This window comes from Gallus gallus, chromosome 1 (assembly GCF_016699485.2).
Source record: "Gallus gallus isolate bGalGal1 chromosome 1, bGalGal1.mat.broiler.GRCg7b, whole genome shotgun sequence".
Lineage (NCBI taxonomy): Eukaryota > Metazoa > Chordata > Aves > Galliformes > Phasianidae > Gallus > Gallus gallus.
This window is the reverse complement of record NC_052532.1, coordinates 46,023,890-46,048,441: the sequence shown is the minus strand read 5'-3', so window position 1 is coordinate 46,048,441 and position 24,552 is coordinate 46,023,890. Positions and strand designations below refer to the sequence as shown.

At 34.9% G+C, this 24,552-nt stretch overlaps 1 protein-coding gene across 5 annotated transcripts in view; it reads right to left on the bottom strand.

Moving 5' to 3' along the window:
* The window catches only part of CFAP54 (cilia and flagella associated protein 54), a 104,116-nt gene that overhangs the window by 9,088 nt on the left and 70,476 nt on the right, over positions 1 to 24,552 (bottom strand). For all 5 annotated transcript variants that reach the window (XM_003640365.6, XM_040672104.2, XM_040672111.2 and 2 more), the window contains 17 exons: positions 23,841 to 23,963; positions 22,277 to 22,330; positions 20,918 to 21,122; positions 20,566 to 20,660; positions 19,065 to 19,234; positions 14,458 to 14,560; positions 13,071 to 13,209; positions 12,046 to 12,203; positions 11,658 to 11,840; positions 10,643 to 10,769; positions 9,981 to 10,136; positions 8,676 to 8,784; positions 6,700 to 6,805; positions 5,868 to 5,963; positions 5,237 to 5,378; positions 2,270 to 2,467; positions 511 to 719 (listed from right to left, as the gene is read on the bottom strand). In XM_003640365.6, the coding sequence (XP_003640413.3) occupies positions 511 to 719; positions 2,270 to 2,467; positions 5,237 to 5,378; positions 5,868 to 5,963; positions 6,700 to 6,805; positions 8,676 to 8,784; positions 9,981 to 10,136; positions 10,643 to 10,769; positions 11,658 to 11,840; positions 12,046 to 12,203; positions 13,071 to 13,209; positions 14,458 to 14,560; positions 19,065 to 19,234; positions 20,566 to 20,660; positions 20,918 to 21,122; positions 22,277 to 22,330; positions 23,841 to 23,963 (2,373 nt within the window). The remainder of the gene's footprint in view (positions 1 to 510; positions 720 to 2,269; positions 2,468 to 5,236; positions 5,379 to 5,867; positions 5,964 to 6,699; positions 6,806 to 8,675; positions 8,785 to 9,980; positions 10,137 to 10,642; positions 10,770 to 11,657; positions 11,841 to 12,045; positions 12,204 to 13,070; positions 13,210 to 14,457; positions 14,561 to 19,064; positions 19,235 to 20,565; positions 20,661 to 20,917; positions 21,123 to 22,276; positions 22,331 to 23,840; positions 23,964 to 24,552) is intronic.

Below are 24,552 nucleotides of genomic sequence, written 5' to 3'. Positions count from 1 at the left end.
CATTTAACCCTGAGCACAGCAGGCAGAAAATAAACCACAGACAGTAAGCTGTCATTTTAGGCTTTTTTAGTATTAAGATACTTATTAATATGAGAAGTGGAATGGAGAAACTTGGAAGAAAATTATTTTGAAATTGAATCTTCAAAGTCTTTTCCCATTCAGCGTTCAATACATGTGTGATGTGATGGTCAGTGCAGACTCCAGAATTTCAATTTGATATTTTTCTCAGTGGCATTCTGAGCTGCTAATGTATTTGAATGCTCAGATAGGCTGTTTGCAAGCCAGAAAAGACTGATTTTCTAGCCCAACACAGTGAAAACATTCAAACATGAATTAAATTTGAGACACGTGGCTCCACCAAATTTTGAGAACATATACCTTCTGGGTAATTAATTTCTTTCCACAGCAGTGCTCCCAGAAACATCACCCCTGGAACCTGAAAGAATCTGAAGAGTTACAAAACGCAGCTGTAATACATACTTCTGAAAAATCCATGAGAACAGCAAATACCTTTGGAGAATCAGGTGAGCAACCACGTGACACTTCTAAATCTCGTAGCTGTTCCGGGAAACTCTCAAGGCAACACACTGAATATTCAAGTAAGTGTTTTTTGAGAAAGGAGTGCATTTCTGCCACGCGTAGAACAACCCACGAGTCACAAAGAGAATTCAAGTGTCCGTCTCTTCCAGAAAGTGATCCAAGTCCTGATTTATGGGCAGCTTTGAAAAAAGATTATTTTTATTATGTTACCATTTGCCATTTAAAAGTAAATTTTTAAAAAGTAAATTAATACATTTTAAAATACAGTAACAAACATTAATTATATAAATCAATTCAATAGCAAATAAATGCATTTCCAACAATTATACTGATTGTCCTTGAATATTACTACAGTTTTCGTTCTGCAGATTTTCACTGGAGACTTGATCATAAACAAAGCTCTGTCTAGATGTAATAAGGTAGCGTAAAGGGGGAGATGCATATGTGGGGTTCAGCAACTTAAATTTAGGTGTGTAAGCATCAGTGTATCCACCAGACTTCTAAGCACTAACTGGAATAAAGAACATGAAAAGAAGCTCTTCTGCTCACCCAGATTTAGACAGCTGGTGGCTGATGAGCGACTCTTCAGGCTGCAACAGTAACTGCAGCTGAGATACACATGCACATTTTGACACCTGCCTGTAGATACCTTACTGTCCTTATAGTTCTGTGGTGAGGTACAATACTTTTCTTTCATATGATGCTACAAGGAAAAGATTCCAGCCCTCTCTGTAAAGATTAATTCAGAGTTGCTAAGTTTCTCTCCAGAGGAAGTCTACTACTGAAGCCTCAAACAAATCCCTGTATGTACAATCTGGACTGATTCTTAGTTATTAAGGCATCACTTCCATATCCAGCCCTGAAAGTAATAGATTTTTACTCTGTTTAAAAGGTTCCATCTAGGTTTGTAGTGAAATAAACCAAGTACATAACATCTGGGCATTTATGCCAAATGCTCAGTAATATTCAGCATTCAATTTAAACTACAGTCAGTTCCCATCTTCACAAACGGACCTCCACACTGAACAGCTCTATCTCTGATCTGATTTAAGCCTGACGTACCTAGAATTAAATACACAGCTTATGTTTGTTTGTTTTTTTAAATGTTACAGAAATAGTGTAATGCTATAATATGATGGAAAACACGGCAATGACAGCAGGGTAGCAGAGTCCCAGGCTGCAGCAAGTGAGGATAAGCCCAAGTGCAGCAACCGTGGATACAGAAACAAAGGGAAAAAGCTGTTTACCTTCGGAAGGCCTCAGGTAGGCAGAGATCTCTAACAAGATCCCCCTGCCTCCACTGCCAGCCCTTACATGAGGTCTGGGAAGGGGTAGATTCTGGTTCCATTCCTTCCAGTCACTGAGGTGCACTGCATGCACCTGAGCTCCCCTGGGTTGCCCTGCCTTCCCACCAGGTGCTCAATCACCTCTTCTAGCCCTGACTTAGCATTTCTGCTACAGGTAGAAACGAAATTAAGTTATAAGGGATGCTCTTCATGGTATCATTAAGGTCTGTGAATAACTATTAAAAAACGAAATGATATCTTCACCTACAACACTTGTACAGTGATATAAATCATGACTTCAGTGAAGACTTTTGACTTTCACACAATTTAAAGGAACTAAAAATGAGACTATCTCAGATTATGGACTTAAAATCTGATACTTTAGGCCATAAAAACAGTACGTCACCTACAGCAGTTTACCAGAAGGAAGAAGAAAATCATACCAAATAGGTTTGTGTGACAAAGCCCTTCTATATAACTATGGTAGCGAATTAGGTGAACCCATGTTATTATCTCTTTCTTCTGGTTGGAGCTGGTGTCAAGACATTCCATTCCTTCATTTTGGTTCTGATCCTCCTGTATGGTTTGTTTATTTTCAGTAGAAGACGCTGTATGACTTCCACAGACAACATTGTATTCATCTGCAAATTCAGTAACAGATCAAAAATAGATATTAAGCCAAAGGTTGCAATTCAAAACCTGTTCCTGCATTGTGTTGGAACTGGCTGTCTGTAACTAAAAAAGCAACTTGTAAACTCGATTATGTTTTTCATAAGAGGAATATTCTTCATCTTCTGTTTCAGCAGTTTATGAACATGGTAAAAAAAAATATTTCTCTGATCATAGCCAAGAGTCTGAGTGATCCTGGCAAGAAAGATAGAAGGGCAGAGAGAACGGCTTTCCTCCCTCTCTCTCTCTTAGCTATGGAAGAGCCAAGCAGATGCAGAAGTCACGGTGCTTTGTCTCCAATCTGTGGGGCCCGCAGCCATCCATCTGCATCACTGGTCTCTGTCTCATTAATGATATAGCTATACATCATGTTTAGATCTATTTACAAATCTTTGTTAATTAAAACATTTAAATAAACCATTAAACTTAAATTGAGATCTGTGTCTAGTCTCTGTTGTCTAACGCTTACCCTGAATCCTCAAAATCCACAGCCAAATGCAATCCTACTCCTCTCTACGAGTGGAATCACAAAGGGCCAAGTTAATTACTCTATATGTTCCTCTGTACAACTGGAGCCTTACACCACAAGTGATGTTCAGACAGAAATCTATCAAAAATCTGTGTAAGTTTTGCCAGCATAAAATCTTTTGCAAAGACTGGATTCCTCACTTCTTGTTCCAATCCTGAGCCAAGCTGAGGTTCCTAAAGGGCACAATGTTTTAGCTGTTCTTTACACATTCTTTTTCCCTCCAAGCACAGTAAAAACCAAGAGACAGTAAAGCTTAGCAGGTAGCATTGTTGCTCACTGAGGAGCAAACCAACATGATCAGCCTGAGTAGGAAGAATTTCTGTTGCTCTTATGCAGCAGGAAAAGGTCTTGTAAGATCTAAGGAAAGCTCAGTAGTGTAGACGAGGATCCAAGCAATGATAACTCTGCTCCACTCAAAAGAAACGTCCTACATTATGCACGTAACGACAAGTGAACTGGAGTAGTAAATACATGATGAGCACTTAGTGAATCATAGGCATCCTTGCAGACGCCATCAATCTCAGCTTTAGCAGCTGAACATCTCAATTAGGCTGATCTGAACTTAGAACAGTTAGGCACACAAAAATGTTTATTGTCAACTTCAATTCAATGCAGTCCCTTTTAGATATTAGTAGATTATCAATTAAATGTCTTCTTGACTATGTACTAAAAAAACTCTTTTTTTAGTGCTGGCTAAAAATCATACACAAAAAGAGGGGGAAAAAAGTAGTACAACTATGACTATATCATAAACCATGTTTTATACAATTTTAGACTGTATCAGTATTCCTCTTTCAAAAGCCTACACACCTCTTCTGATCTGTTTCTCATTTCAAATTGAACAAATATTTTATTATTGCAATTCCTAATAGTAAACTTCCAGAAAATTGTGTGTGCTTCTACAAAATCTGAATGCCTTTGTTATTCCTGACATTTCACAGGCAACTGTAAAAACAGAGTTTACTTAAAATATCTACATTGTATATTAAAAAAACTTAAACATTGTGTTTCATTAATGGCTTTAAAGAAAATATTTGCCATTCTGTGCTGATCATTTCCATTCCAATTTGTGTTTGTATATTTTGGCCTACTTTGCTTTTCTACAGTTTCATTTTTCCTTGGACTGCCCAACAGTACTATCAGGATAAACACCTGCTGCATTTGCTACAATAAAAAAAAAAAGAATCTGTAATTATAAGCAAATGGTGCTAGCACTAGACAATCAGATTGATGGGAGGTCTTAGCATAAAACACTTGATTTCATAAACCAATCAAAACACATATGTTTAAACGCTGCAAAGTAAGCAGTCATTGCTCAGCTTTGCCAGCAGCCATCAGGCAGAACAGTTCAATCTTTGTCAGCCATTTGAGATGACTGAAACGAAGCCACACAACCAAAATTTTGTTACTAAATGTTTCCAAGTGTAAAAATAAGCAGAATTCCTAATTGCATTCAATTTATATTTTCTGAAAAACTTTCATTCCATCAAATCCAATCATTGTAAAATAACTGTAGAAGTTGGAAATAAACTAGGCAAAGTTCCACTGAATAGCCAGTGGAACAATCTCTAGTACATTGAACCAGAAAGACAGATTTTTATTAGCCTGAGTTTGGCTTGTAAAATGCTGTACCTAGGCAGATAATTTAGCAAGAGCTGGGGTTGTTCGTTTGGTTTGTTTGGTTTTCTGTTTTTTTGGTGTTGTTGTTTTGCTTTATTTTAGTGGAGAGCTATTCAACATCAACATTGCTTTGCAAAATTATAAGGAAAAGTGAAAATCTCCTAGGAAAAGCTGTATAGCTACGGAGAAAAAAATACATTCAATCTGAGTGCTTGATAAAAAAAACTGTGATGACTGATTGGGGGCCAAAATCTAGTAGAAGCCTGGGGCAGCCTTGTATTGAAGGTCCATCTGCTTTCCAAAAAGATGTGCGCTATTTCTTTTACTTTCTTTTTCTGATCCACAGGATGCAAACAGTGCCATTTTTCCTAACCTATCAAACACATACACTGGTTGATATTGAAGATCCATTAGTCAGGATCTTCATGACCTAAACACCTCTTATTTCATGCCATCAAGATTCAGCTTTTACTTTCTAAATCTGACTTGCAGTTTTTATAAATGAAAATTAGATGCCAAATGTATTACTAGATTGTATGGCATATATTATTTCTTATTTAATGTTCTAATAACACAAGGCAGAAAATAATACCAGACAAGTAATCTCTGTATGAAGCAAGAAGATCCATGGAAGCAAATTCTGGAATTTTCTGCTGCAGAGCATCCTTCACGTTGTGTTCTTTAATGCTCTCCATTCCAATTAATAGCTGAGAGGCAACCACTGCTTCACTGACCTAAAAATAATATTTATTTTATTTAAGACCTGTTCACTGTGATATTTATACAGATTTTAAAATGTGAGACCAGCAAGCTAACAATGAAAAATTAATTACTCAACATATTATATTTTTTAAAGCATCTGTCATATGGTACATACTGTATTTAAATAAATCATTATTGCTGGCAGCTTAATTACTACACAAGTGATTTCAAATCAGATATCTTCACCTGGGTGCCACTGATGTCTACCCACACGTCAAATACATATGCACATATCAGGCAGTGTGGTGTTATATTTGCATTTAATCAACATAGAGGCAAACAGGGTCATATCTGTCCATGAGAGATTAAATGCACCACTCACACAGTGTCCATTCTAATTTCCTCAAATTAAGACCCATGCCAGAAATTTCAGGGAGCCTTAATTCTTGTCTTGTTTTTGCATGTACTTTGTATGAGATAAAACCAGACAAAAAATTAACTCTTTAGAATATTGCACCAACCTGTCTGGCTGCTCTTACTGCAATCCAAGCTCGCACTTTGTAGCCTTCTGATTTCAGAGTCTCGCCAGGAGAGGAAGAGAGTTCTCCAGCAGAGATCTAAAATTATACACCCATTCTTAATTATGATTCTAAATGTACTGTGGTAAAATACACTTTGATGGTAGTGAAAGTCCTCAGACTTACAGAATTGTTTTATTTAAAACTAAAAATCAGCATTGATTTTGTAAATCCATGGATTGAATGTTAAAATTTAAAAGGTTGCTCCTCTAAAAATTTTCTCAGAGCAGCTTATACTATTACCCTCACTGTACAATGGAGTTTCGGTATAATTTTCCATTTTCTACAATCTTAATTATTCTTTTATGTTAAAAATTACACTCTGAAAATGGTTAGTAGCTGCTTTGGTTAAAATCTTTTTGTTGGTTAAAATCTTTTCTATTTCTCACTTTTGTAGTGAAAAAAATTGAAATCTAGTAAAGTATTACCACATAAAAATCATGTTAGTATGTTACATTTTCTTTGCAAAGATAAAATTAACTAGTACAGATTCAGGAATGAAACCACTTGGTTCTGTTTCTTCCCATTTTATAACAACAACAACAAAAAGTTTAAACTGTTATTATATTCAGTAAAAAAATGAGAAATCACATCAGACATTATATAATTCTACTGCTGTACTATGTGATTTTTTTGTGTGGTTTTTCTAGTAGGATTTTCATACCAGTATTATTTATAGGTCACGGTAAGGAATACCTTGGCAAGATGAACAGTCTCTAACAGAAAGATGCTTCCTGCTTTGAAGAGGCCACTACCCAAAAGATAGAAAACTTACCTCTGATTTTGAAGGTACAGTCTTATCTCTTTGTGACAAATTCTCATTATTTGTGGCAAAATGCAAGTATAATAGTGCTATTTCAAGGTATGATCTTCTTATTAACCTGTAAGAGACAACACACAGGTTAATCGGTGTTACTACAGAAGACAGCGTTATGATGATAAGACTTGCCAGGCAGCATCATCATATAAATCATTTATCCAGCCCAAATCATCTACTTAAAACACATCTCCTTTCAGAGAGACACGTAATCTTGCTTTGAAGGCTCAGTGAGTCTAAAACATCCCTACAGTATGCTTAACATATAACACAATAGTTTATGAGTTTGACAAATACAATTTGTGCCATGAGCAACAAGTAGTCAGAAAATAAATGGCAAATGTTCAGTAAAAAAACTGTAATTCTAAAAGAAAAGTGAACTTTCAGTACAGAACTGGCAAGGGTTGCTCTTCCTTCCTCAAGGCATATATATGTTGTCTTGGTTTCCTTGACGTATGTATGGGAGATTTTGGATACAGGTCTTCAGTCAACCCATAAAAAATCATTCTCTCTCTTCCAAGAACCAGCAAAAATGCTAAGGGTGACCAAAACAATCTTTGGACTCAACTGAAGAACCTTCTTAGTTCTGAGTTCTATACCAGAATATTCTACATCTTCAGACAAAATGTCCTTATCAGCTCCTTCCAGTACTTCCTTCTCCTTTGTTCACTTTTACAGTAGTATCATATACCAGGCCAAAAGAAGTGTATCTGCAGAACTTCTTCTACATTTATATTCACTATATGTTTCGAAGTCTTTTTATGTAGATTCCTCCCAGCACTGCAGAACTCTGCAGATTTCCCCTAAGAATTGGCTTCCTTAATCTTAGCAACAAACTCCTGCACATGTAGTTACTCTTTTGGACAGTTGTATTGCACAGTTGGCTGCTGAGACAGTCCCATAAATTCCAGCTTGCGTGACTTGTTGAAGCAAAATATGAAAGTCCCAGAATGATGTACAGGGAAAGCAAAACTAAGTGTGAAGATGTCAAGTTCTACACTTGGTTGGCCACGATTTAGTTAACTTTCCAGTCTCACTAATATAAAAGTATTTCAGGCATGAAGACATGACAATTCCATAGATATCAGAGGGCTTATGTGAAGGTGATTGGGACGTTTAGTTATCTAAAATAAGAGAGTCAGGGTTCATTGATGTTGCTGTAAAGACTTTTAGAAACACTGCAGCAAATTAAGTAAGAGTGTAGCAAATTAAACTTGGAGAACATCACCACAGCCCATTTCTGTACCATCCTCTATCATGCTGATGGCTTGTAGAGGTTTATCATTATGCTACTGCTCCAGTGTTCAGAGTTCTGGTTCATTAACTTAAGTAACAGAATACCCACACAATCAAGGTAAATTGCTGTCTTTACACCGTCCGTAAATATATGTGGCACATTATTCATTAAGATTGGTCAAGAATCTAAAAAAAACACTGAAGTCCAATATGTCAGAGCTGCTTGAAAGAATTTATTGGCTGGCTTGGCTCAGTTCTCCAGACATCTTCTATGCAGATAACTAATGCCAAAGTCACTGTCCTGATATCTGTTACAAACACATTTCCTACGCTCCTTCTGCCTCTGTTCTGCCTTTTTCTGGCTGCTAACCTTTTCAAGCTGGATTTCTATTATCTGGAAGGGGGCAGGCCACAGCTCATTTTCTGAAATATGAATAAAACTCCTCTTTAACTACCACTGCCTCTGGTGTTGAGAGAAGGAGAAGAGATTTGGAAATAAAAACAAAAGCCATAGCTTTGTATACTCAAAAATATGTTTTAAAATTGTCTTCACATCTGTTGTAAGTAACTGAAGGAATATACTGTAGTTCTAAGCTACAACAGTGAAGAAAACTGTCCAAAACCACAAGAAATCCAACATCAAATCTCAGGAAAAGGTCAAAACTTATATTACGATAATTATATATACATTTTCTTACTCAAAGTTTTGATCATGTTGCTGGCTCAGTTTTATAGCTTCCAACAGGGTTTCAACGGCTTGATATGGCTTGTTATTGCCTGCTTTGGCTATCTGACATTCCACCTTACCTAAGAAAGAAATATAGAAAGCTAATTTGCAAGATTTCACTGGTTTTTGTTTGTTTGTTTGTTTGTTTTCTGTAAGATCTAACCTGCTTGCCTCCTAGGAAAGTTCAACAATGGATTGCATTATGATTTTTCTTCCTGATAAGCAAAATCCTTTCCAGATTTTTTAAATGTTACATACAAATCCTGTAGTAGAAGTTGTTTCATGAAGTAGCTAAAATAATCAACCTTTGGAACCATAATGACACCTAATATGCAGCAATCTTAACCAGAAGATAATTGTACATTGTGGGGTTACAGATCCATGCAACAGTCACTGTGTAGGCCTCTGCATGGCCAGAAGGAGGTCCCCTGGCCACAGGATGAACTTAGCCAGACAGAACAAAGCGAGCTTGTTGGCATCAGCTTCTCCCCACCAATGATTATGCCACTTGCTGACCCTTGCCTTTCTGTAAAATTGTAGCAAAAAGTTATGTGAACATGCTTTTTGTTTGACAGTAGAAACAATGAATATAATTGTTTTCTTTTAAGAAAATCCTTTAACACTTCCAAAAGACAAAAATTAGACAATCCTTTCACTGACAGGATGTTTATGGTGTACTACACCCTGACTGAAGGCCCACTCAATAATGAACAACTTGGGATTCTCAGCATGTGAATGGATGTAAGTTCATTTGCGCTATCCTCATCTTTATAGTGTTAACTCTTGCAAAAGGCATTTTAAGTGCTACTTTATAGAGTCTGAGTGCTTTTCTGGCTTGGATCCTAACAAACCAGATCTTTGTGGTGCAAAACATAATGCCAGCGAAGTCCAAATGCATGCAGACATTGTGTAACTCGTTAGCTTTGTTAAGTCATTTAGAAATACTTTATGAAGCTCTCATCTTCTTTACTTCAGACTGATGCAAATAAGCTAATTAGCTTTCTGCAGTGTCTTAAACCTCATCAGCTATGCCCTTTGATCCCTGATAACACAGAGATGGGAAAAGTTCTACTGCAGTTTTGAAATTATTTATTGCATAATGCACCTTGAACTGTGCTATCATGATATGAAACACAGAGAAGAAATGTGCAGTTACAGGGATACATATCCACATCTGTTCTATTTTGACAGGAAAACATCTCCATTTTAAGAACGCCCACAAGTGTAAGATTATCATAGAAATGCTATAATGATGAACAAACAGGATTTTATTTACCTATCTGAAAAAGAAGTTGAGCTTCCATATCTAATACTTCTGTTGCAGATGCTCTGCAAAGCTTCAGTGCTGTTTCTAAATGTTTAAGAGCATGTAACCACTGCAGCGGATCTTCTCTTTCAGGTGTGCAAGCTACTCTTTCAGCTAATGTGTTTCCTAAGGAAAAACAAATAGATATCTCTTAGTAAATGATTTAATGAAAAACCAAATTATGCAAACCAAAGTTAATTTCCTAGAACAAATACTGTTACATATTTGCCATTACAATCCAATTCTCAAAAATCTGAGTGATTAATGGATATAGATATCGAAGTATAATACTATTTCACTGCTTCACAATGCTAATAAGGTTTACTTAGACAATTCAAAATAAGTTTAGGCTACACAAATCATATCCGTCACAAATGATCTGTAAGGACTGGCAGTAAGCCACTTCCTACCATTGTTTCAGCTGACAGTTGCAGGCAGAACCCACCCCTCTCTGAGCATTAACAAATTCCAAAATTCCTTATCTACAAACCAGATCCAAAGGCTTGTCTGAAATAACTGATTCACAATCTTTACTTCTGACACATCAGCTTATCTTATCGGCTGATGTATAAGATATGAACAAAAATGAATGAAAAAACATATATATATTAATGAATTGCATTTTTTCTTACCAATTCTCATTTTGACTTGGGCTAGAAGGTTTATATAGGGCAAGTAGATATTTTTTGCAGGTAGGACAAGGCAGGTCAAGGTACTGTCTTCTATCTGCTGCTCAATATACTCCCCGCAAGAAAAAATCTATGAAAAGAGCATGTTTTGTAAAATCAAGTTACAGACAGCAAAATAAATCCTTTGAAGAAGTAGGTTGGGTACTTGTAAGACCCTAGAACTCAAGAGTTTCTTATAAAAGAGCACTAGAAGACAGCCTGATACTCTTGAACTCCTTTACTTCAATTTGTGATTGTCTTCTTTGCAGAGAAGTTTGGTATCAAATGGAGAATTTCAGTGAACTCTTAATCAGATTTATTAACATCATTTTGGTTTCGAAAAGCGAATTCTCTCAAAACAAGTGGTCTTTAAGAAGCAGAACTCCCAGGTAACATTATTATTAGAAAGAAACTGTTATGTCTGGAAAGAAATCTGAAATCCAACAAAAGCCAGAGGCCAGAAAGGAAAAAATAATGCACTGATGGACCAGTCACACTTTTCATTCATAAAAATAAAGCAACTGGGTACACATTATGAATTGTTAAGTCTGTAAGGATTTTCTAAGTCAAATGACTCTAAGTTAAGGAATAAAGCTAAATTCTTAAACTTCAGTGCTCAGAAGTCAGGAATTTTATGAGATGCACATCTCTCCTGAGGTGCTCAGCATAATATATCCCTTAGATTCAACTGAGCCTTCAGCACCTATGAAGAATGAAACTCCATATTTCGGTTTTCACATAAGAACATACTTTTGCAAGCATTCAGTGTTTTTTAAACCACAAAAATATCAGGCTACTTAGGACCATGAATATGCAAGATGAGTATACAAAATAAGCTTGGCAAGGTGAATTACTTCTTTATACTAAATAATCTTAGGAAAATTCCAAATTAATGGGAATAGCCCTTTTAATAAATTGTTAGAAGAGCTACAGGAATCACTGTAAGAATTTGCAAATGTTATATAAATTGTATACTCACTTCTTTCAAGGTGATGTCATGTGCCAAATTGAGTAAGTTTAATGGGTCCACTGCAGAACAATATTCCATATTCTCTATTGTTTGCAGCGCTAGTATGTCTGTCATCAGAAGCATGCTTTTCACAAGAGTCAAAGAAGCTGGAGGAGAAATAAATTTATCCTCTTGGAGTAAACTGATGATATTCTGTTTGGACATAGATAACAAAAACCAATGTAGTTACTACTTTTGCTGTCTATTTATGAGGACAAATCATACAAAGTGAAAAAAAAAATCTACTGTAGAGGCACTATTTCAAGCTTATTTAATGCTGGCATCAGCTGTTCTGACTCTACCAAAAAAAAAAAAATGTATCAAAGAAAAGCCAACAGTTTCTCCTTTATGCTCAAACCTGCAAAAGAATTTTAATGTCAGCCATGGGACATCCTTCTTGCAGGTCAAGAATTGCTGCTTGCACCATCATTTCAGCCTGAGTCTCAGTATCACCAAAGGCTTCTGCCTCTAATATTACTTCTTTTACAATACTTCTGCGTTCAGCCACATTATTTTCTAAAACAAGGAAATATGTAATTAGTAAAATATAATAGAAAAGACCACGTTATCTTCTTCCATTTATAACAAGTTGTTTCTTCTCGAAAAGTTTACAGGAAATCTGAAAATACAGATTCCACATTTACCACTTCATCAATTCTGTGCCAAATTTGCTCTCAAACAAACAAACAAACAAACAACAACAACAAAAAGCTATAGTGTTTAAGTCATACATTCTTTAAATTCATCCAAATGCATTCTTTATATGTAAGTCAGCAGCATTAATAATTAGATTTTGCAGAGTGGATGTCATATTCAAAAACCTGGTCTTAGCATTCCAAAATACTATGACAGGAGAGACTAATATAAAAGTTTCTCTGCAGACCTGGACTGTGATTTTGATACGAGAGCGAGCTTCAGAGTTTATACTGTTTATTGAACTAAGTAGGAAAAACTTTTTCTTTCATCATCAAACAAAGCTTTAAATGTACTTCATGGGATCTCATTTAAAATCTTAAAAAGAATCTAGAACATGATATTTTCATTTATAGGCAATATAAAAATTGTAAAAAGAAAGCTTTCATATTTTTAAAACTAGTGGCTTGTATTTTTAAAACAGGCATAACTATTTAATTCAATTTCACTTTTAATTACATTTGAAACTTTTACTACATGTTTATCAAAAGATAATAATCACCAATGTAATGTTTTGTGTTTTCAATGCTCTGAGGAGAGATTATATTCAGAAATACAGTACAGTATCCTTGCTGCACTGGATGAATTTATTACAAACAATTGCACAGTACTGTTAGTATTTTTATTTATGAAAAAATAATTGAGTCTTCCCATTATACTCCAAAAGACTAAATCAAAAAAGGGTAATACCTTCCTTATCACCGACACTGTGTAGCTGTGTTGCTAGTGCAGTCACTAACATTTTACGACACCTTAGCCACAGACGTACATTCAGATGATCTTGCGCTATAGTACTGTGAGGCTGTTGGGCATCTTCAACACAAGAATCCTAATATTTCCAAAAGCAAGAGAAATGTTAATTATGGAGTCGATCGCTTTACTGCAAACAAAGCAACAGGACAGTATCAGTTTAAAATAATTCAAGTTAATGCAAATATATTAAACATAAATAGATAATCATAACAAAAATTTTATTAGAAGAGTAGATACTGTTAGTTGCTTGTTTTTTATATATATAGGAGGAGTCCATTTTTTATTTAAATCAAAATCTATGCAAAAACTGAAACATGACCTAATGAAACCAGTTTTTCTGGGAGTGTGCATAAATATATACTACATGTAAGTGAGAAAAACTGAAGCACCACATGATGAGCTTATGGAGAATAATTCTAAGGGCCTGGACTTTGCTTGTATGAAAAAGAAACCATTGCACCATACTCTAAGGTACATAATGATCTACTGTAATTGTTCAGTGGGGACAATATTGAGCTCTGGCACATAAATAAAGATCAGAAACAAATTTCTAGTCTTTGATTTCTAGTTCTAAGCATTTCTTTGATTAGAAACAAACACCAATTTAATTTCGTACTGGAAACACTTAGTAGAATTCTCAGCTCAGCTTTCTGTGCCATCTTCACATACTATGAACAGTCTTTTTATTACTAAAGCTCTACAGTCCATAGTCTAAGATTTGCTCCAGAAAGCAATAGAATGACACTTGCTCTGTTCATAAGAGTCTATTTGCCTTACTGTGCAAATGTAAATGTGTGGTGTATGATGAATAGGTTTTGCACACTGGTTTCCCAAGGCATAGGTCAGTATCTCTCCATGCTAGCCAACAGAATTTCACTGATACCTTGCTAAATTTGGAATACAGCAATAATGAGAACTGTTCTGTTTGGCTCTTAAAAAAGAAAATACTCTGTGGAAGGTTTTCAATTAAAAAAAAAAATCCACTAACTATCTCAATTGAATTGTACACCTGCTACCTATTTTTCCATTTCTCTACCTCGTTTTTCATAAAATAAAAGGAGATTTTCAATGCTGGCATGGGAAAGTATTCATATAGAAAATGTAATTCCTAACCACATGCAACAAAATGATTATAGAGACATGTTGAATATTCTACAGGTAATCAGGCAATTGAAGCACATCATGTATCATTTTCTCCCCAAAATAACAGCAACCATGTGATATGGGTGACTGCTGTGTTCCAACATTCTGAAAATCTCTCAACACTTAGTACAGGACTTCATGTAACAAAAAACAGTCATATAAATACTAAACCTACACGTACCAAACTGTCCCTTTTATCCTTTTCTTCTTGAAAATTTGTTGCTGTCATCCTAAAAATATCTGCATCTTGGAGAAGCCGAATTGCAGAGAAAGCCAAAGCAACGCTATGAGACAGAAGAATATTATTAAGATCCACTCATTATGCTTGTCATTATATGTTTTCATTATAATAGATATTTCACTTCTGACTCATCAGAGATATTTATAAGCAATTATCAATTTTTGCTTCATTTGAACATAAAACTTGCATTAAGAGCATACTCTGAATTTGTATGAAAGTGAGAAAAGAGTAGGAAGAGAAACTGTTTTGCCAACAACAGATATAACCTGATAATAATGGGTAAGTTAAGAAATACAATCTTCTGTTGCAGCAATTAAAACATAACTCCAATCTAAATTTCAGTTACCCATGTCTTTCTCCAGGGATGGGCTTATAGAAATTAAATGATGTAAAAATAATGAAAACTATAAACTGGGAGAGTTCTTTACGTCATCCATAACTAGAGAGCTAAGAAAACAGATTTCTTATTCAATCTTTTCCAGACTATATGTTATTTCTTTTGTTACATCCCCATAACTAAATAATCACAGAATTTCAGTAAACACCATCTATCAAAACTTGAACAGGGTGCCATGCTGGGATAACCTCACCAGTAACAATCACGTGATACTGACTCTGAGTTTCCACTGCCCCATCACAAATCCCTTTCTGGAACTCTCCAAACAGCATCTTGAATGATACAGGCACTACTAGGACTACTGCAGCAATTAGCTGAACTTTACATAACTCCAAAAGTTATGACTTGGGATTTCAACATATTGCTCATTTTCTTAAAATACTAACTGCCATGCTTTTTTCCTTTTTCACAGCTTTTTTAAAGTGTTCAGATACACTTTTCAACTTTTATGACACCTATGAAAATGCAATGCTATAATAGTAGACTTGGTGAATAAAATTATTTTCAGGATACAAAGACACTTGCAAAACCAACATAATGAGAAGATCTTTGAACAGGAGCTTTTCCCAAAGAAAATGCTGCTCCAAATATTCTGACGCTGAAAAAAAACAGTGTCTCACAGTATTAACTTTCCATCTGTAATAGTACATTTTCCCCTGAATCTGTAAACTTCTGATTTCCTAGCTCTCCTCTAAAACATCTTTAGTTTATTTGCTTGTTTTGCAATGCTACTTATTCTTCACCCACTGAAACACATTCTTCTAATGATGCAAAAGTATTTGGGGGTACCTCTAGGTCACCTCAAAGATTTTTCAGTTAATTGTTAAAGATGTATAACCAAAATTCAAATCTATGCTAAGGTGTCTTTACACAGAGAGATTTTACATACAGAGACTCTATACAGAGACTGGCTGCTATAAAGCAAAAGAAAAAAATAATTTATGAATGCCTTCAGGCCTTCTTACTTACACTACCAGGGTAGTATAAAGAGGTTATAATGCAAGAAAGATTTGGATTGTTTGAATGTACTGCTTTTGAGAAGTGTTAGATTAATTACTCTAAAGGCAAAGTTCTTGATTCATGCATGAAATGTTCACTACTCTGAAATTACTCACACTGTTCTGCCAACATGTATATGACCACAGGATATATAAGCTCCAGAGATAAGAGGTTATTTAGAAGTCCTCCTGCCATTTCTAATTCTGTCCTGATGCTTGTTTTTGTGATGCAGAATTGGATGGATTACACCAATCCACCACAAATAGACCCAAAAGTAGCAGTGAGAACCACAACTGTTACTATCCTGTCTTTCAGCTTTCAGAATTCAGTTCTTATGAATCTCCTTCATCATCCCTTTACCTCAGTTTTATTCAATGAAGTGAAACCAGAATAAATCAGTGTTGAATTTGATGACAACTCTCTCTCAAAAAATGGAAAAAATGAAACAAAATTTGCTTATGAAAGCAAAACAGACACTACAGATATTGCAATGAAATATCCCAGATGCTTTTCTTTCTTTTTATTAAGAAGAGTTTCCTCCTGCAACCAGACATCAAAGTTAAAATTATGGCAAAAACTGACATTATTCAAAACGTTTTTTTAGCTATGGTTAATTTTCCTCATATAAAATGGAGAAGGTGCAGCACTAAAGAGTATATGCAAGCTTTAAAAGATATTAACCTACCTTCCCAAGCCCCATGGCCCCCAGTTAACTGTGTTGTCAACACTCAGCAATTCCAAAAATGAGGTGATTTTTTTAAACATGCTTACATACAAATATCAATATTAAAATGTAGGCCGCAAGACCAAGACTTCATATACGCACTCTTTTAAGCAGTAGTTTATTCACATAAACAGACAAGTACATATTTAGATAATTAGAAACGTCAAAAACTTGGGGGAGATACTGTGTAGGTATTCCAACTGGGATCAAGTATTCTTATACATGCAGTTATATTAAGGGATTAATTTTTCGCAAGACAGAGGCTGTAATGTAGAAGTTTCCCTTGATGAAATTTTTGTGACCCTCTTTTGCTGCCAACAAGAGTGATGTGTCTATATATTTCCCCTGACAAAGTACACATCCTTTCATCAGCCAACTCAGAAAGTGGCAAGATGATCAAAATAGGAAAGTACAGCTGACTGTATCAATTTCACCACTAAATCCTTTCACCAAAGGAAAAAAAAAAATGATGAATTTCAGTAATATCATGCAAAGTTTGATTTCTAGGCTGGCAGGCAGGAAACATTTAGCTGTCCAAAGGAATGTTTCATTTCTATCTGAGGCAGATAGATCAGCAGTTTCCATGGAAGGCATTGCAATAAAGTTGTAAAATAGTGTAAAAGAAAAAAAAACCTCTTGCTTTGTCTGTAGGTTGTTGGGTCTTGGGTTTTTCTTCTCTGCTATCTGACCACTGTCAATATATAAGGCCCATTAAACAGCCATCAATAATTTGTGAGCCCTAAAAAAAATTGTTCATAAAATGCTTCACATCTACTGGAACCACTGATACTGTGAAAAAGTGTCTTCAATCTTAGGCAAGTTATAAGCCAGGAGAGAAACTACCCTCTAAGATATAACTACTTGTCAAAAAGAAGGGAGCCAATTTAGCAGGGTGAGTACACTACAGCCAGTGCTCTATTAACACAGATTTTTACCAGGCCTAGTATCAAGATAACCCAGGATTATTCACAAAATATTGCATAAATCTGTGCGCTGTTCCTTAGCTGCTAATACAGAAACTTTATAAAATCCACATTCAAAAACTTGATGAGACCGTTGTCCAGAGATTTGTTGTTTTCTCTTTGACAAATTTATGGCAAACTAATCTAATTTAAAGAGCACTCAAATAGATTAATATTTAATGGTGAGAAATGTAGAAATGCCTACAACTGCCTACAAGCTCTTAGTTCTTATCTTCACTAATGACCTTACTAGCTTTGATATAAATTATTGTACTCCTAATTTGTGAACTTTAAGGAGACCTCCAGGTTTTAAAATAATCTAACGGAAACTTAGGTGATAGATCAGGCAGTAGTATTATTTTACTGCTTTCATTTTAGTACTCTATACAGCACTCTGACGCTCCTGTCCTCATTAATGTTTTTTATTGCTGTAACATAAGAGCTGAAAAGGAACTGTGCTATTTAAAAGCTATCTGATTTGGAGCTATGTTTGTTTGCCTAAGACAGAAGCAGGAAACTTTTTTTTTTTTTTCCATGGGGCATAAAGGGAAAAAAAAAACCCTTTGATATTGATTGGCCACCTGAATAATCTACAGCTTCAGCAAGAGTGTTGCAGGAGTCTTCACAACAAGAGTATTCTAACAATAAAAGAAAACATTAATTTGTTTTTTGGCTGGTGCTCATTTTAATGTATGATTTTATGTAATAATTTTGGTGTTGTTTAGTCAGACTAGACCTAACGAAAGTGACAAACAGGGATTACTTTCTATCTAACCTCAGTACAGCCTGACAAGTAACAGTGCTATCCTTCTATACACTGTTTGTATCCTCTAAGAGTTTTCAGTTTAATAAAAAATGCCCAGAAAAAAATGCTTGTCATTACTAAAAGTGATGTATTTTTAAAGTATTGTCCTTTTTATACAAATTAAAATTAAAATTACAAATGTATTAAGCAGAAGAATCCTCCTAGATGAAAGATCAAAACAATGCTCAGATTCAACTTCCGTAAGTACTTAATTTATTTATGTATGCTCTGTATATTCAAAGAACCGTACAACTGTAGTTTCTTGAAGTTCTCCAAAATAATTGAAAAGCTCAAAACACTTTAAAATAATAAAAAATGCAGGACCTAACAAATCCAGACTCTAAAAAAGAGAAAAATTGGCAGCTTTCTCTTTGATTTTGTACAAAACTGCATCACAAAAACACCTCACAGAGAAATCACAGGCTTATGTCTGATGACCTTTAAAATAGTAAGATAAAGCAATAATGAAAAATGAAATACCAGTATAAATTATATTTGTGTGTGCATTAATGGGCTTATTATGGTTAGCTACTAAAATTTAGAAAATTACTGTAACTTTGTAGACATAAAGGACTCAAAGAAGTTGCTGGCTTTTTATTGATTTGGTTAGTTTACATAAGCAAGGCTGTATAACATATGGTTGTTCATAAGGATATTTACCTGAGAGCTGCTCGGTGCCATTGCTGAGAAATAGCTGCAAGCTGAAGTTTGGCTTCAGTAAGAACCTCTAAATCTTCTGCAGAACAGTGGTATATCTTCCCATCATATTTGTCCTGTATGTTCTGCACAAGACAGTTAAGACTTTCTTCAGCTTCTTGCAACAAAATTCCCTAGAGAAAAACACAGCATTGTATAACTTCAAAAAAAAAAACCCAAAACGTTTTTTAAAAAGTTTTCTATTTCATTATAGCCTACTACCACTACACCCTGGAACAAACCAACGTTAAGACAACATCCTTTTTCTATAAGTAGCTAGGGTTTATAATTTTGATTTTGCAGATTTATAGGTTCTAAGTGCTGAAAATAGCATCGACTACATTATATACCATAAGAGAATATTTTATAGCTTAACAGCAGTACTCAATAATTTTAATTCCTCTCATTATCTCATATCTATACTTGATAACATTATAGTGTACTTTTTACTTGCTTCGTAATTTTAAACAATAAAATACAATATTAAAATACAATATGAAAGACATTACAAGACATATTACAATCTTTTCTATCTGTACTCTGATAGATCTTTGAGCATAGTATGTATCCTGAAATTTCAGCTGTAATTTGCAGTCTTTCTAATAAACAGAGCTGCAAGAAGCTGGGAAAGCCAAGTCTAAAACAAAGTAAGCTTTAAATAAAAGCTCAGTCATGGAACTTTCAGAAGAATTCCTTGGCTTTTTTTAGCCAATTTCTCTGATAAATTCGGAGCTCTACTGTAAGAGAAAGGATTACATGATTAAAGAAAAATCAAAAGTGTAAGAATTATGCCTCTTAAATGAGCCCAATTCAAATTAATTTAACATTTCTATTGTAGTTATCTTCGAGATGCTATGTTCACATACTTATAAAGCTATACTAAAACATTTAAGTTTCTAATTCATGGCACGTAGCAACTGCAATTCAAAACCAATCTCCATTTCACCAGATGTATTTCACATACTACTCTGTTTGTTAGAATGGCTAAAAGCAGATACTTATGAAGTGGAAAACCACTCTGAAAGAAGAATATGTCAGCTTTTGACTTTTCATGACGTGGATCTGCCAAGCATGAAAGTTACAATACATCAACAAACAAACCGCCTAAAAAATAACCTATGGTATTTTTCTCTAAATAAATTATTGGAGAGAGCAAGGTGAAAAATTTGAGACATTTCATATACGATAGAGAATTCATTTCCATTTATTTGTAGAGCATACTGCTCCATCAAAGTCTCTGACATGTTCTACAACCACCACCTCTGAAAGGAAGATAGGTTGTTCCTGAAAATCCATTCAGTCTCTCTTCTTGTTGCTGAAACTGCCATACTGAGATCTGATTGTGAAAATATGGACATCTATGTCATTCTGATGCCATAAATTCAGATACACTGAAAACAGTAGTAATGTTTTTGGAACAATCTGAAGTTTATTAAGCCCTTTTCCTGGAAAATGAAAAAATTACCTTCAGCATGGCCATATTTAATTCAGCTTCACAGTCGATGAGCTGCATCACTGTGTCTCTTTGTTCCCGTTGTCTGAAATTCTTAACAGCATCAACTGTCAAATGCATTTCAATTTAAATTTCAGATAACAGAAGCAGAATCAAAGCTATATTTAGATGTATTAGCTAAAATGACTTGAAAGATCTTAATGTTGTTTATTATTTCCATTAAGACTGATACGATCAGCAACAGTTAACATGAATATTGTTAAAAATGTGACAGCTTAATGCATGTGCAATTGTTAAAAGTAAAAAAACAATGCTTCATAATTTGCAGAGTAAATCCACCTTTTCAGCACCCTTAAATTATTACCTTTTACATTTGATGGTGTATTTCCATCTGGCATGTTATCAACAGAATATATGCATTTTTCTACTTTTTCAGGTACATTATTTATTGTGGCAGAAAGGCAAATGATGAAATGCATTTTGGCTAAGATTAATTTATTCATAATTTGTTGGTTGCACAGTGGCACTACTGTTAAAGACAGACTCCAGTTAAATATGTCCTCCAGTACCTACAAAGAAATTAATAATTGTGACTATTTGAAATCACATATAATTTTATATTTTATATTTTCATTGTTCAAAGCATATTCTACTTCTAATAATAACAATGCTTATCAACAATTAGCATGAGCGGCATTAGCAATGTAATCTTGGTCTTAGTCACTGTTGATGTTTTTCTTCCCAAACTTAATTCACTCAGCTACTGCTGAGGCTATAGTCTCAAGGATCAATTTTCCCATACAAGATGCATCTAACCCTTTGTGTGAGTTCTAGGTTTCTACATTGTCCATAGCACTCTTTTAGCTAAAGTGATAACAAAAAGTACGTAGTTAAACTGTAGTTCATAAAACAAACTCAAAGAAAACTCTGCTACAACTTCCCCTAACTATAAAGGTGAGGCAAAGAAAAAAATGTTCGTCATTCTATAGAGTTCGCTACCCTCGCTTTAGGTTAATACATGTAGGAGTAGAAAGTCTACATGGCTTTGCAAAATCAGGAGGAGACCAATAAGAACTGCATATAGACTGTGAAGTGTTCAAATAAAAATCTCAGGAAAAAGCACAATTTAGAAATAAATCTGAAAGAAGTGAAATTGAAAGCTGTCAAGATAGACATTTCATTTCTAACTTCTAATATCAATTGTTGTAAGAGACACATAACCTTGCTGTAAATAAGAGATGAAAGGGAAAGGAAAAAGTTCTTGTTCTTTTTCCTATTTTATCAGTTTGATTTTATGATATGGCTTTTTTGCTGTTTATGCCAGCATCTACTTGCTCAACAGATCAAACAGGCAAAGCAACTAAAAATGAAAAACAAAAAAATCACCGATAAACATAACTTTAATTAAAATGAAAATTTACTAATGATTAATTAATTTTCAGGTTCACCTTTTTCTTTCGGCTCCAATCTAAATTAGGATAAGCCTATAAAGACAGCTCAGATAGAAATCAGGTCAAACAACTGATGTTATTGGTTTTTTAGTAGGATGAAAAACAGTTGCTTCTAGTTGTAATGAAACTGTTGAGGAGAATATGTTTTCTATTTACTCATATTTACTAAAATATGTTTTCTGAACCAAATAATCTCTAACAAAAGCCACTGAAATAAATCTGAAATATGTCCAGCATCAAAATGTTGGGTTATTTTCAGGTTATTTTTTTACCTGTAAATTTGTAAAACTCAGGAGAGATTTTGAGGAGTCAAAGTACAGTAAGGTCTGTAAAAATCAACAGGATAAAACATTAATAATGTGTTATGATAGAAGTATGAAATAAGCACGTTAGCAGAGCAGCAGACAAATATAATGCATTTCCAACTATTTTTTGAGGGCCTTGAAAATATCAACAATTGGTATCTATGGGCTTCACATTTCTTAACAACCTGAAACCCAGATCTACCCCTACAGCTCCTATGCCATTCACCAGGACTCTTCAACGCGAATCGAAAGAAGGCAGGGAAGTAAACCAACAAAAGTCCTCTTCCAGCAAGGATATCAGCTACCATTTGCCATTTATGTTCTTTACATTCCTGAGTCCCAAAGCTAACTCCAGACTGAGCACATACCTCCACTGCTATTCAGCAGAACAAAGACCTGTGAATGTAATGAAAAGGGCAAACTACAGGTCAAGATGAACTGAAGACTTCCAACTCCCTTTGAGGGCTATAAAAACTACAGACATTCTTTGACTTACACATGCATTGTTTTCTGAATCCTAACCCTAATTCCAATCCCTGCTCAGAAACCCCTTATCTTTTCACTTATCTGTCTACAGAGGGGAAGAAAAAGATAGAAATAGAGATCATTTCCAGCCTTCACCTAACTAAGAGCTCTACACGCAACTGTCACTTGTGTTTTATGTTATTTTTATTAATTCTTTCATAAAATCTAACTCCAAATGTAGCCCTATCCTAACTCTGTCAATCCCTCAAAAGTGGGTCCTTCTCCTCAGTCTGAGAGCCATGCAGGAGTCCAGCAAGAATTTCTACTTGAATCACATCCTAACAAGAGTCCTAATACTGAACTTTCTCTGCTGTTCACCCAAACGTTCATCTACGAACCTCATTAGAAAAATACAGGTGCCAAAATTAACCAGACCTCATTCTAACTCTGTAAGCTACTGACACAATATCCAAATTAAGACAACTTTGGGGTGTATTTTAATCTCATTAGTTAGCATCAGTAAGGATTAAATACATTCCTTACTGTAGCCACGAAGTAGGGAGTTTTTCAGGATCAATTCCAGTGAGGGTGCTAGTAACTCTGTATGGTTCAACTTTGTGAAAATGCAATGAAGCTTGTGCTCTAAGGAAAAAGACCGGGTTTCAGGTTTTCATGCAGTTTGTACAAAAGAGTCATTGGTGGTCTGACTGCTTGTCAAATATATTAAATATAAATATTTGACATCATAAACTTAGTTGTAATTTCCCCTATTAATTAGCTCAGACAGTTGGCTACTGTGATCCCACTTGCCCATGTCACCCCAGGGCCCATCAGCCCCTGTCCCAGTGAGGCTGCAGGAGGGCCAGGCACCAGCTCCTCACAGCCCTGCCCTGCCCAACCTGGGCTCAGCCCAGGCCCAGGGAGCTGCCTGGTGCCCCCGGTGTCCTGTCCATGCCTGGGTAGTGAGAATTTTGCCATCCACCTTAAATGGGCTGAGTATATAAATCTCTATGTTTCTTTAATGAAGAGAAAAAATATTTCAGTGTTATATTTTACTGGTGTTTACCTTTATTTCTTCATTTATTTTGTACCCTGCCGGTATTTTCCATGGGATTCTTTCTCCACAATTAAGTAAACATAGTTCATGAAAGGCCTCTGTAAAAAATCCTATATCTGTAAGTACTTTAATCTGTAAAAAAAAATAACAGAGGCTTAAGTTTAAAAAAAAATCCTGCTTTTTTTTTTTTTTTCACTCTAAAGCAGATATATTTAAAGGTAATTTTCAAATAGATTTGGCTATTGGAATAGTACATTGACAGAGAATGTTCTATAATGGAATCTTTTACCTTTTTTCCTAAGTGAAATCTCAAATATGGGTCTTTAAAAAAAAAAAATGAGGTAAAAAAACATAGCCTTCTTCAAAAACTCCTGAGAAAGGAAAAGATCTTAATTCATACAGTTATAACTTTGAGCCATAGTCCAAGATCAGCCACTTATTCCTGTGAATCTCACAGTACTCAGATAGTCTCCCTAATCCATCTCAGCATTTCCTGAAAATATCTAAAAGCAATAATACTTTGACTCATAATTACAAGTTACATTCTTTAAAAAAAAAAAAAAAAAGGATTAAAAAAAACAAACAAACATCAGTGGAATCATAAAAGTCTGTTCCTAGAAGACTGACAACCTGGTTTTACTATGATACTGGTAACAAATCTGAAAGTGAACGTTACATGCAAATAATTTATGTTTTGCACTTAGGAAAACAGAAGAGAGCA